A 14,640-nucleotide genomic window follows, 5' to 3' on the forward strand; every position below is an offset into this window, starting at 1 on the left:
GGTGGAACTACTTAACCCACACCTGAGACTATTTAACCCACATCTGGGGTTATGTAACCCATGACTGGGACTATTTATCCCACTTGTGGAATTATATAACCCACAAAACTCCTCCATGATCAAAAAGAAGCACCCTGCGAGTTGCTACATAAATGGTGATGAGGATAAAGTTCCATCACGTACCTCATGGGAATGTAAACCAGTGAGTAACTAGTGAGCAAACATGGTGGCAACCATTGTGAGAAGCACCACTCCTTTTGATAGTCAGACCCAGACAGACGAGGGAAGAATATTATGAAGTTCTCCACTGATTTATTAATGCTGAAGAGATAACAGAGGCAGGTTGACAGAAAGCTATGTAGCTCAGTTTAGAGGGCAGTCTCACTTACAGCCTCATGATGAACCTTATCAGCTCTATCAGGTCAGGGGACAGGGAGCATTTCAACCCTAAGGTGTGAGAACCACTAATGGAATCTGCTGCTACGCTGAACAAATTAGCAAAAAATTGCAAAAATTATGGGGATGCAGTGTGATAAAAATATACGCTGCTGCCCCTTTAGGGAAATTTGTTTTAAGATCGGCGGTGCTGCATACATCACAATCAATGTAGATCTGGTTCAAATATTGCTCAAATGTGAGGCAGCACATGCAGGTTGGCTCCTGGAACATCCTTTCTCCCAGGATGAATAACTGCTGTTGAGAGAGCTATGAAAGCTGCAGCACTCTCTGAAGTCTGCAGACTTGGAAGTACTCAGATCTCGTTGGGTGGATGTACCTACTTTTAGTTAACGGATCCTGGTTTTGGCATCTAGAGTGGCACAACTGAACATGGTGTTTGAATTCCTGGCCCTGCTACTCATGAGACTGATCACATTCTCTTCGGAAGATGCCGGAGACTCTTGTAGGGATGTAAGGTCTGTAGAAATGCCCAGTTTGTGATCTCTCACCACAGACTTGTTGTGGCTACCCTCAGGTCTACATGTCTCTGTATCCTCCACACTACAGGGTCACTTTGGATCTTGGATGTCAACTACCCCAGCAGATAACTAGTTCCTCCCCACCTTTCAAAAGTAGCCATCTCTCTGATGGAGCCAGGGAAATATGGGTCCTTGGATTTTTCTACTTGCTGGGGTACTCAATCTGAAGGCACCTTTGTGCTAAATCCAACCCAGAGAAGGACACCCCATGACCAAAATGTCATAGCTGTTTCCTCACAGTGACAGTGGTGTAGAGTCTAAAGTCACATCATAACAAAGACATCCAGTCACCCCCTTAGGTCACTGGTTGGCATTCAATTCTCACAGCAATGCACTAAGACAGTTAGCACCAGGTCCCTGAACACTTGTAACTTTGTTCTCTTCGAACGGTATTGGCATTAACAAACACCTCTCTCTGACCAGGGAGCTCAGGAGTCTGTAAGCCCCCCCCCCCCCCCCCCCCCCCCCCCCCCCCCAGTCTCTCGATCTCAAGGGCTTGGAATTCAGAGACATAAATGTCTCTGCAGAGAAAAGTGAACCTCCCTACAAGTTTGATATTTTCTACATAGGGTGAAATTATACACGTTTTCAATGGATACTCGCAGAGCTAGGATGCATTTGGCTGATTTATTTTGTTGAGTGTTCTGCACAGCAATGTCACACTCCTGTACACCTGTTAGGTGACTGAGCTCACCTCACTGAGCTAATTGGGTTTGGATGAAGCAGGGAAACATGGAAAACTGTCAGTGTTGAGAAACAAAGTTACTATCACTTGAAAACATTATTTAGCCTTCTTGTGATTTTCAACATTTTCTGTCAAATCCATTTTAAAAGAAACCTCACTGTGCTGATACACTGATAACCTGCTGATACAATGTGCAGAATGTAAGACTGATGACGAGCATACAGTGTGGCAACATAGTGTGACGAAACATTGTAACAGCATGGAAGGATAAGAGAAAGTGAGATGAGAATAAAAGATAAGAAGAGTGAGTTCAGAGACAGGAGGAGGAATCAGCAGACGATCACTGATTGGTGCAGATTTCAGGAAAAGCAATCGAGTAAATCAGCAGCTTGACATGAGGAGAAACAGAGCGAATAGTTTGGTATTCTCCCTGTGGTATCACCACTAATGAGACCATCTGCATCAGTGGAACAGAGATGCTGAAGGGGAAGAACATGACTAGACTTTGAGGGCTGAGAAGTCATAGAAGGGGTTCACAAAGGGATTCTGATTCATATCACAATTGCTTCCAAATTACAGAATGTTAATAAGCAACCGTATTGCTTTTTATTAAACCCCAACCAGTATGGAGTTTTTTTTTCCTGAGGCTGATTGCAATGCTAGAATTTAAAAAAAATTATGATCCAGATATATCTGCTAATATATATATATATATATATATATATATATATATATATACAAAAAAGTTTTTAGTTCTTTCTACCTTTTCCAAAAAATGAGAGGAATAAATGGAAAAAAAACCCATTACATTTACACAGAAATCCAGCTACCTGGGAGTGTGTTCCGCAGTCTTGAATTCTTTTCTTCAAGCAGCCAACAAATGTATGTCATGCTGTCTTCTCTTGTTTTGGGGGTTGAGTCACTTCACTCAACATTTGCATGAAACAGACTAGCGACAGCGATAGCATAGTGACTATCTGGTGACATAGTAGCTATTGATCTTTTTTTGCTGTAAAACAGCCACTCTGACTGAAAATGAATGGTAGCTGGTCACTTTTCCATCTATTTTTTGTAGACCTGAGTTAACCTAAGTGTGATGGGGGTCCCAGATATGCTCAGCAGCATTGTAAACAATACTGTTGTAGCATCCTCTGCTGGATCCAATTTGTAATGACATGATTTCCAACAGCTAAAGTGTTTTCCTGCATTGTTTCTCTGGAAAATGTCAATAAAGGTTCATATTGGTCAATCTTATTAGCCAACTGCTACATCAGTTGGTCTCTAGGTTTTATATTCTGCATCTTTACTGATCTGTTAATTTTACTAATTCATATGACTTCTTACTTTGTATCCCCAAGGTGCCAATGCCCAGCTCAGTTCGAGGGGCCAGAATGCCAGCAGAACAAGCACAGTTTCCAGGGCAATGGCTATGCCTGGTTTCCTCCTATTATGCCTTGTTTCGAGAGCCACGTGTCGCTTGAGTTCATCACAGACATGGTAGATGGACTGCTCCTGTACAGCGGCCCACTGGCCCAACTGCAGACCTGGGACCACGAGGACTTCATGGCCATAGGTAGGAGACTGATTGCATACAAACTGAAGGATGTGGATAATCTGTGTTTCTGTCTGTTCAACCTTTTTTCTAAATGGTACAAAAATCCTGGTCACAGGTTACAGCTCAAAGATTGTTTCTTTGGAATAATTATGTTCTTCAAAATTTAAAGGAGTTTACAAGATGAAAAATGCAAATGGGACAAAAGTCTTAAAACACACACACACTGGATAATATTGTGTGTTGGATTACCCTACATGCTGGCAAAGAAAGATATTGTATTTTTCACCAAACCTCTCCAGATGATTAACTTTTGGAGAGGGTCAGACAAAGGTCAAGGTCAACAAAAACTTATGAAAAACTTTTTTCTGCCATATTTCCACAACCAATAGAGCTTGAGATAGGATCTACAGTTTATATTGATCAGCAAAATATTTTTGTTTGATTGGTAAAAGTGATGTCATGATGAAATCACAAGTCATAAAAGGAAGTCATGTTTGTTCTGAGCTGGCAGAGTTAGCATCCTCCCTCTGATGCCTCTTTTTTGGTTCTTATTTGTTTGTGTCAGGAATCGTGGTGGCATGACACAAACAGGTGGTAGACACAAATGCAGACTCACAGGCAGAGGAATGGGAGTAATCAAAAAAGGCTTTATCTTGAGATCAGACAGCGTATGGTACACAGGATGACAGTCAGTGATGCAGAGGTGACAGACAATTGTTAGACAAAGGCGAGGTCCAATAACAAGTAAAGTTCAGAAACAGAGGTCAGAGGCTGAGGCTAAGGCAAAGTCAAAAAGCAAAACAGGGTCATACACGGGTCGACACAAGAACAAAGACTAAACAATGTCTATGAAACGGGCTGGAATGAGGACTGTGGCACAAGGCATAAAGCACAACAAACTGGCAGTGAACAACAAACACACAAGGCTTAAATACATAGTGGTGAATCACAACATGATGAGGGACAGGGGCAGAGAACGATCAGGAAGGGAGTGTGGTCGGACAAGACTAAGACAAGGGAAGACAGGAGACAAGAGGTTCAGTGACAGATGGTGCGTGACAGACAGGAGCAGAGGGAAGGAAAATCTGTGACAGTGACAAAACACAATGGTGATCAAAATAACACATCTAAAACACGGATAAGCAAGACCAAAGGTCAAATAAAAATACACACCAGAAACAAAGAAAGAATCATCCAGGAAGACAAAGGTAAGAACTAAAAGGTGATCTGCAAGAAAAGCAAAGGCAAGGACTGAAACTATAACGGAAGTCAACACATGGCTAAAGTATAACAAACAGAAAAATCAAGGACCGGAACCAGACAGCAGACAGTTTTGTTTTTTTTTTATTCCCCCAAAAATACCATATATTCTTCAGTTATCTATATATTAAGAAACTACAACACCAGCAGCACAAGGGCATCAAACCCAATCACACTATCAGCTATGGAAAGACTTAAATTATTTCCACCATGAAATGCACAGGATCATCAGCACCTGCTTGTTGAAAAACTAACAAATTTCAATGAAAATTGATGCAGGGGAGGGGCATTTTGGTTTGAGTCTGAATGAAGGGGCAGAGCTCGACTTGGACAATTAATGGAGATGTTTCATCCTGAATAAAGATTAAAAGTCAATACTCATTGATTACATCAGGTTTGAAGGTCAGTGATAAGGACCAAAGGTCAGAAATCCATCCATCCATCCATCCATCCATCCATTTTCTTCCGCTTTATCCGGAGTCGGGTCGCGGGGGCAGCAGCTCAAGCAAAGCCGCCCAGACCTCCTGATCCACACACACCTCCCCCAGCTCGTCCGGGGGAACCCCAAGGCGTTCCCAAGCCAGCCGAGAGATGTAGTCCCTCCAGCGTGTCCTGGGTCTTCCCTGGGGCCTCCTCCCAATGGGACGTGCCCGGAACACCTCTCCAGCGAGGCGTCCAGGGGGCATCCGGAAAAGATGCTCGAGCCACCTCAACTGACTCCTTTCGACGTGGAGGAGCATCGGCTCGACTCCGAGCTCCTCCCGAGTGACCGAGCTCCTCACCCTATCTCTAAGGGAGCGCCCAGCCACCCTGAGAAGGAAATTCATCTCGGCCGCTTGTACTCGCTATCTTGTTCTTTCGGTCATGAGCCAAATCTCATGACCATAGGTGAGGATCGGAACGTAGATCGATCGGTAAATCGAGAGCTTTGCCCCCCTACTCAGCTCTCTCTTCACCACGACGGTCCGATACAGCGACCGCATCACTGCAGATGCTGCATCGATCCGTCTATCAATCTCATGCTCCATCCGTCCCTCACTCATGAACAAGACCCCGAGTTACTTAAACTCCTCCACTTGAGGCAAGGTCAAATATAAGCAGTCAAGAAGATGTCAGTGACAAGGATCAATATCAATGACTGGGATCAAAGTTCTGCAAACACATGCAATTTTCAGCCATCTGGATCAAAGTTTGTTGCTCACAATCAAAGATCATTGATCAGGATCAAGGTTAAAGTGCGTACGACATACCTCTGTTATGATTTGTCAGAATAAACACAAAATTCACACAGTTGCCACACAGAATGAAATGGCAAATATATATATATATATATATATATATATATATATATATATATATATATATATATATATATATATATATATATATATATATATATATATATATATATATATATATAATGTATTTATTTATTTATTTTTTACATTTGGTGAATGCGTCCAAAAACCAAGAACAGACTGCAAATGTGAAGCGCATCAGCAGGAGATTGGAGAGTTGGGGATACAAGGAGATGACCCACAGTCCTTGGACAAGTTACTTAATCTACATGGTCTAAGTAACCTGCTTCAGACTGGCATTGCATGTAGGGGTAGTCTTCAGGGTCTACATAGGATTTAGTTCTCATTGCTAGCCTGAAATTGCCTCTGTCTCAACTTTTTAGAATGTGTTGCAGGCCTGAAATGCAGGAATGGATGTATGTTATCAAAAGAAATGAATTTGATGAAATATCTTTCTTTCATACAGTCTGCAATGAAGCGGAAGTCAAAGCAAATGTAAGAATCACCGCGGGTTTGTCGTACTGCCCCAATTTTTTTTCTGATTTGGAGTTGTACATCTTTTTGCTGATGCTGAGGAAATTTTGTTCTGTTTTGAGTCTACTGATCCTCAAAGACTGTGATAAAAATCGCTCTAATGGACTGGGACGTGAACAGTTTGGGTTTTCCTGTCGTGGGTGCAGGTTTGATTGTACGTTGAAATTGGGTATTGCAATGAAATAAAGTACAAGCACATATTCCTGGCCTGCAGTAATGACACATAGAAAGGACATACAAACCAAAAGCTTAACTAATAATGAGTTATGTGGTTACTGTTTGTCAGATAAAGTGGAAACATTGGTGCTCCTTCCTCATTTGTGGAAAAATTAAGTTCACCTGAAGTAATATGCTGGACTTCACCTCCCAAATCACTCTTTTACTTCACTTGAAGTCAAAGGATTGTTAGTGCATAAGACCGAAAATCCATTTCAGCTTTAATTCCCTGTGTGTATTAACTTGCCACGAACCGAGGATTACAAGGTGACAGTTATTCTTTCGCTGGCAAACACACCGTGATTTGATCTGAAAGCTGACACACTCTGCATTTCGATGAGAACTGTTTTTATACAAATTGTAAAGTGGATGCTGTGCAGCGGAGTGTCACCGCTGCACACATGCTGAACAAAACATTAAACATGCATGGACGTGATATGCCTGTTTGTTAGAAATAACTTGTGAAAGGCAAACAATTTTATATTCACAAACATAAAGTGGGCTCCGGATGAAGAAAATACATCAGTTTGCAGACCAGGTTTCTGCAGTGATTTTGGTCAGTGTGGTAGCTGTACAGTAACCAGACAGGAAGTGAACCCACAACATTCTACAAGATCCAACTCATCCTGGACGCTCACTGTTTGAACTGCTGTCCTCGGGCAAACTGTTCAGGACAATAAAAACATAGACAAATAAATGTAAAAACTGTGGAAGCAGTCATAGCACACAACACTGCTTAAACCTGACTTCTATGTGCAATATATAATGTGATTGCATAGCACCAGCTGGATGTATAAATAGCATGCACCTCATTCAATGTTGTGTTCTAATCTGCGCAATATACTGTGCAATAATATACAATTATAGGCTTTTGATGAGGTGTACCCGTGATCTGGTCAGGATGGGGTTCACCTCCGCCTTGGCTGAGGTGAACCCCATCCTGACCAGGTCCGCATAATCACAGGTACACCGAAATCAAAAGTCTTTATTATATGATAAACAAGAAAATTGGGAGTTTGTCAAACATACTAAAACTGAAAAATCAATCTCAAGATTCAACTCTTTATTATTACTGTCATACTGCACCAACTTACATCCCATCGATCGACTAGAGATGCCTGTTAAGTGACGACGAGTCATCAGGCTTGTTTTCTTATAAAGTTCGCCATTCGCCTGTCTAACTTCCACGTAAAAAAGACCGAGTACTCCATCAAGCAACCGTTTGTCACAAGTTTCAAAGTTGGGCGCATGTCCCTTTTCAGTGATGTACTTGCGAAACAGGTTGGCTGCTGACTGTGTATTTCTGCGGGTGTTGTTCACATCTTTTTTTGTGTAAAATTTGTTTTAAGTCAGCGTCACTAACAGACGCAAACAAGTCTTCTGCCATCTTGTCAACAAACTGACAGCCAAAGTAGGCATTGTATCGCATTATCTGATTGGTCGTTATCGACAGAAGGCGTAGCTCCACCGGCGGTCAACTTGGCATGTGGTACAGCTCAGAAAGTGGTGAATGGGCCAGTCAGAAGTTGGCAAAATCCCATACCATATAATAATGAGATTTATTCTATATTTTTATATCGTACTTCTTATATATAGATTTTTTTTTCCCTGCCCGTGGCTTGTGATCGGTATGTGATTTGGAATGTGATTGTGATTGTAAGTACTTTTGTGTTGTATGTGCGAGTGTTTTTTGTAGCACCAATGGAGGGACGTGTGCAATTCCACTATATCTCGCATACAATTCAATTCAATTTATTTTATTTTATATAGCACCAAATCACAGCACTGCCTCAAGGCGCTTCACACAGGTAAGGTCTAATCTTACTAACACCCTGAGCAAGCACACACACGACAGTGGTAAAGAAAAACTCCCTCTGCTGATAATGAAGAAGAAACCTCAAGCAGACCAGACTCAGAGGGGTGATCCACTGCATGGGCCATTCTAACAGTTACAAGATTTTTACAAAAGATGAAGAAAAAACACAGTCAGTTATTGAGGTACAAATGGTCCATCTTAGTGCAGAGACCTAGCTCTTGAATACTTCTGATAGCAGATGTCAAATCCCAATGGAGGTTGGTCTGGTCCTGTGGAAGCAGTGCCAGCCTCTCCAATCCCAGCAACATCACCTTGGACAGAGAGAAAAAGAGCAGAATCAGTCAACCTGAGATAACAGCACCTAAGGCTTTAGATTACAAAGGTGGTCACCGGCAGTTACCCCTGTGCTTCACTAACAGACCCAGAGTTTAGATGTAGTGAGGCTGAAACCTTTCCATTGTTAAAGGAGACCTGCATTGAAATAAATGCAGTCAGATCTTTGGACCAAAAAATGACTTACATTTACACATAAGATCCTTCTGAATGTAGTAAAGTAAATCTGGAAGCCCAGATCTGTCATTCAACGAAGAAATCTTCATTTAAAAATGGCAAATTTACAGCTAACATTTAGCCCTCCGCAAAACTGTCCCTCTCATCATGGACGCTGCCAAGACGTCATGGAGAAGACCCTCTCCCAGCATGCATTGCGTGCCAACTGTAATTTGTGGATTTACGTCAGTTTGCATCTGCACCTTTTTCTTGTCTTATACTGAAGGATCTACTTTTTTAAAACTTCATATTGTCTTGCGGCACGTTTGATGAGTACACATTTCTTTTATTTGTGCTTGAAAATTATTTTGGGGGACTTTTTCATACGCCCGTTTGATTGAGTGGTGTCGCAATGAAAATCTACTGTCTTTCGCCTCCGGTACCATCGCAGGATATGGAGGCGAGACCCGCAAAGAATCCCAGTCATTAAAAATATATAAACCTCTCTCAGCATCCATGGAGCTCTGGGGCTCCGATTGCGGTGACGTGCGGTGCTGTGGATTTTGCCACAAAAAGTCTGTCCTTGAAGCAACAGGTGTACCGGCCGCTTCACATTAAAACAGCGAGCGTAGGACTTGTGCCAAGTGTGCTGCAGCTCCATTCAGTAGACAGAGAGGTGATGCCGGTGTTGTGCGCTGAATCAGGCACAACACCGGCTGCAAAGCAGACACGGGCGGTGTGAGTGGCCCGCGTCGGCGGTTGACGAGCTCGTTAACGAGCCCGCAGACTTAATAAGCTTAATAAGGCAGAGAGCGGGAGAGGAAGAATGGCGCCCGCTGTCGATGTCGTTGCTGATCTGAGCGCACAGATCTGTATCTCACATTCATTGCAGCTTACTTTTGGATGTTGAAACCAGGACGTGTATAAGTAACATTACTAACAGATAAAATCAATTTCAATGCGGGATCGGACTGAAGGCAGGAGTGCGTCGTCTTGTCTCTGATGTCATGGAAATGATACGGCTGTACAAACTGTTTTCACAGAGGGCTAAATTTTAGCTGCAAATTTGTCATTTTTAAACGAAGATTTCTCCGCTGAATTACAAATTTGGGCTTACAGATTAACTTTACTGCATTCACAAGGGTCTTATAAATACATATCAGCTATTTCTTTCTGAAATCTGACCACATTTCAATGCAGGTCTACTTTAATAATATGATAATATTACTTATATTACTTATACAATGACAATAAAGATTTAACTGAAATAAACTGAAGGTTAGGGCAGCCATCCAAAAATTACTTTGATCAAATTTTTCACTTTTGTCTGTGACATATTTGCATTCTTTGTATATTAGTTAAGTTGAGAATGTTATAGTTTTTGAAATGTAGTATGCAATAGCTGATATTGTCACTGATTCCAGACTACAAATACAATCCCAATTCCAATGAAGTTGGGACGTTGTATGAAACGTAAATAAAAACAGAATACAATGATTTGAAAATCCTCTTCAACCTATATTCAATTCAATACACCACAAAGACAAGATATTTAATGTTCAAACTGATAAACCTTATTGTTTTGTGCAAATATTTGCTCATTTTGAAATGGATGCCTGCAAACCGTTTCAAAAAAGCTGGGACAGTGGTATGTTTACCACTGTGTTACATCACCTTTCCATCGAACAAGCGTTTGGGAACTGAGGACACTAATTATGGGTGTCATGATTGGGTATAAAAGGAGCATCCCCAAAAGGCTTAGCCATTCCTGCGAGGATCACCACTTTGTGAACAACTGCATGAAAAAAATAGTCCAACTTTTTAAGAAGGTTTCTCAACATTCAATTGCAAGGAATTTAGGGATTCCATCATCTACAGTCCATAATATAATCATAAGATTCAGAGAATCTGGACAACTTTCTACACTTAAGCGGCAAGGCTGAAAACCAACATTGAATGCCCATGACCTTCGATCCCTTAGAGGGCACTGCATTAAAAACTGACATTATTGTGTAAAGGATCTTACCGCATGGGCTCAGAAAACCATTGACTTCAGAAAACCACTGTCAGTTAGCACAGTTCATTGCTACATCTACAAGTGCAAGTTAAAACTCTACCATGCAAAGTGAAAGCCATACATCAACAACATCCAGAAACGCCACCGCCTTCTCTGGGCCCGAGCTCATTTGAAATGTACAGATGCAAAGTGGAAAAGTGTGTTGTGGTCTGATGAGTCCACATTTAAAATTGTTTTTGGAAATCTTGGATGTTGTGTACTCCAGACAAAAGAGGAAAAATACCATCCAGATTGTTATCAGCGCAAAGTTCAAAAGCCAGCATCTGTGATGGTATGGGGTGTGTTAGTGCACATGGCATGGGCAACTTACACATCTGTGATGGCACCATCAGTGGTGAAAGGTACAACCAGGTTTTGGAGCAACACATGCTGCCATCCAAGCAATGTCTTTTTCAGGGACATCCCTTCTTATTTCAGCAAGACAATGCCAAGCCACATTCTGCACGTGTTACAACAACGTGGCTTCGTAGTAAAAGAGACTAGACTAGACTGGCCTGCCTGCAGTCCAGACCTATCGCCCATTGAAAATGTGTGGCACATTATGAAGTGCAAAATATGACAATGGAGACCCCGGATTGTTGAACAACAGAAGTCGTACATCAAGCAAGAATGGGAAAGAATTCCACCTACAAAGCTTCAACAATTAGTGTCCTCCGTTCCCAAATGCTTTTTGAGTGTTTTGAGAAGGAAAGGTGATGTAACACAGTGGTAAACATACCACTGTCCCAGCTTTTTTGAAAGGTGTTGCAGGCATCCATTTCAAAATGAGCAAATATTTGCACAAAAATAATAAAGTTTATCAGTTTGAACATTAAATATCTTGTCTTTGTGGTGTATTCAATTGAATATAGGTTGAAGAGGATTTGCAAATCATTGTATTCTGTTTTTATTTACCTTTTACACAACGTCCCAACTTCATTGGAATTGAGGTTGTAGAAATGCACTCTTCTGACACATTTTCCATCCTGTTCATCCACAACAAGCACTTATAACAACTTATTTCATCATGGCAATCCCTCGGTAGTAAGGAAGCTTGTTTCTTGATCGATATAGCCTGGGCTGATTTGAGTGTGGGTTTGTTTAATGTGGGAATGTCATTGCACCCCATCAGACACACAGTTCTTGACAGACCCTTAGCCTAGTTTGATGGCTGGGAAATCCCAGACAATTGGAGACTGAGGACCTGCTGCAGACTTTACAGCTGTTGCATTACAAGCCATCCCCTCCTCTGCCTGATTTGCTGTTGAGGATGCCTTGCTTCGCCAGAGCTTCTTTAGCCAGCTCATGTTCAGGGTTTCTGTTGGGCCTTCTTAGTTACCACGGGGAAGACAAGGTCCCCACTGTATTTTACCCCAACAGGCAGTCCCCTGCTTCATCCCTTACCCATGTATCATGATGCAGACAAGGGGTTGAATTTTGACACCCAACACCTTATTTATTTATTTATAAAATAAAGCTTGAACATTGTCCCTCCACCCTTCCATAGTGTTTTCTGGGTTCATCAAGTCAATGCACAATTTAACTTGGAAGATTCCAATTTGAGTTTCATGAGCAATTTTGAAGGCAGTACTGGCATAACATTTCAACTATGAAGCTTTAGCAAAGTCAGGGAGTCTTTGACACTCATGAGACACAAACCGATGGTGTTGCATCACGGATGACAGTCAATGGCTCCACTGTAAGTCTTAGCGAGGTCCTATGATGCACCGCTTCAAACCAAAATTTCGACTCTGCCTTTAATCAATTTTTTTGTTTGTTTTTTTGTACTTGTAATTTAGTGGGAGGAATATCACACAGAATGATAATCAGTCACAGGAATAATAACAGCCAATGTGACCCATCATACTCACAACATTCACTGTTTTATTTGCTGACTTACAGATAGTGTTAATCTGCACCAAATCCATCAACATCTTGCTTCTCATTCTTCTTCTCTTTCTGAGAGAGGTGGATCACCAGCGTTAATAGCTGCATGTCACCACCTAGGTCACCTAAATGTGCAACTGCAACATTCTTACTTCAAACTACCGCCAAAGATGTAATAAAATCATTGCTGTTTATTTATTTGTCTGTCTTTCTGATTACATCAACACCACTGCACAGATTTTTTGAAAACATTTTCATCACAGATTAGGGCTTGGAAGACTCCTTTAAATTTTGGAGGTGATCCTGATCCAGATTCTGGATCAAGATTTCACTTTATATATGCAATGAAGGATTATGCCAAGAAAAAAAACTACTTCATGGATTCTCCCAAATTTGCACCACAGATAGATATTAGGGCATGGAAGACTCCACTGAATTTTGGAGGTGATCTGGATTCGGATTGGTGCACTTCAAAAATCTCTGATTGCTTTTATTGTATGTGTGAGAGAGGGGAAGCTGAAATAAACTTTAGGGGTGTCTGAGTAGTTTCAACACCACTACAAAGAGTCTAACTCTTCCCACGGATTATTTTCTTTCTCACTGGTCTGATGTCAAGGAGGTATCTTAGGTGCTTTCAGTGAAATGTTGACCTTTTTGTTTGTTGCTTTGGCAATACTGTTGAACTTTGCAAAAAACAAAGACCATTGAATTGAAGGCAGCAGGCAAGAATTACAGAGAGACGCAAAGAGAAGAAAAAAGTCTTCCATGTCTTGGTATATTTAGTGTTTTAATCTGAGAGGCTACAGCCTCCCTGCCTCTCCAGCTCCTTCTCTCTTGCACTGGTCCTTTCTCTTAGGAGAGATGCTGTTGTAGTATCACTGCCAAAGTAATAATGTGTGGGAGGTGAGGTCTGCCCGGAGAGCTGGATGTCTGCATGTGTGGATTTGTGTGTGTTTTGTGCAGGTGTGCAAGAAAATCCTGAATTATTGCTTCAGCTTCAGTTAGTATTGGTGGACTGGTGTGCAAACTGATGTGATTTGGGATCCAGAAGGGTTAATATGTACAGCATTGTTAGTCTAGTAAAGGCTGATTTGTCACAGGTAATTAGAGAATCATTCTGCACTTATTTAAAGCTGTAATTAACTTATTTCAAGGTTCGCCTGCTATGTGTAACAAATCCACCAGTGCAGACTGTGCTGGTGAGCACAGTGTGCACATTCACTGATGCAATATCCAATATTTTAATCAAAATGCTGGTAGAAGACTTTTTCCCCCTTGTGTTTTCAAGGAACTGCTAGCAGAAGGATTTGTTTTTTTTAATCACCTCAGTCGACTGATATGGATACCTGGGTTTGATTCCTGGTCAAACTAACTGTCTGTGTTATTGGAAACACTTTTTTTCTGCATCACGCAAGTCCACCCAGCTGTAAATTGGTGCCAGTCTTGGCTGGGGAGGTAATCTACACTTTACTAGCATCTCATATGAGTGGAGTTAGAGGCTGTAATCCACTTCACGCTGCAGAATCCCGGCATGAGCACCAGCACCAGTGTACATCAGGGCGTCTTGATCTCAATGCCTAATGATGGTTACTTAAATTCTACAATTTTTCCCTTATATACATACATACATACGTGTGTGTGTGTGTGTGTGTGTGTGTGTGTGTGTGTGTGTGTGTGTGTGTGTGTGTGTGTGTGTGTGTGTGTGTGTGTGTGTGTGTGTGTGTGTGTGTGTGTGTGTGTGTGTGTATGAAGAGTTCAAATGCAAAACCCAGTAAGTATCTTTTTTTAAATGGAAAAAAAAATGGAGAATTAAAGGAACGCATATTCGGAAATGCACTTTCACCAATAAAATTAAAACAGTTTGTGC

General features: G+C 41.5%; 1 protein-coding gene across 1 annotated transcript in view; it reads left to right on the forward strand.

The window, feature by feature from the left end:
- Window positions 1–14,640, forward strand: part of si:ch211-186j3.6 (neural-cadherin) — a 1,133,875-nt gene that overhangs the window by 906,552 nt on the left and 212,683 nt on the right. The window contains 1 exon segment of the mRNA XM_034183518.1: window positions 3,021–3,235. Within this exon segment, the coding sequence (XP_034039409.1) occupies window positions 3,021–3,235 (215 nt within the window).

This window comes from Thalassophryne amazonica, chromosome 2 (genome assembly GCF_902500255.1).
Source record: "Thalassophryne amazonica chromosome 2, fThaAma1.1, whole genome shotgun sequence".
In the NCBI taxonomy this organism is placed as follows: domain Eukaryota; kingdom Metazoa; phylum Chordata; class Actinopteri; order Batrachoidiformes; family Batrachoididae; genus Thalassophryne; species Thalassophryne amazonica.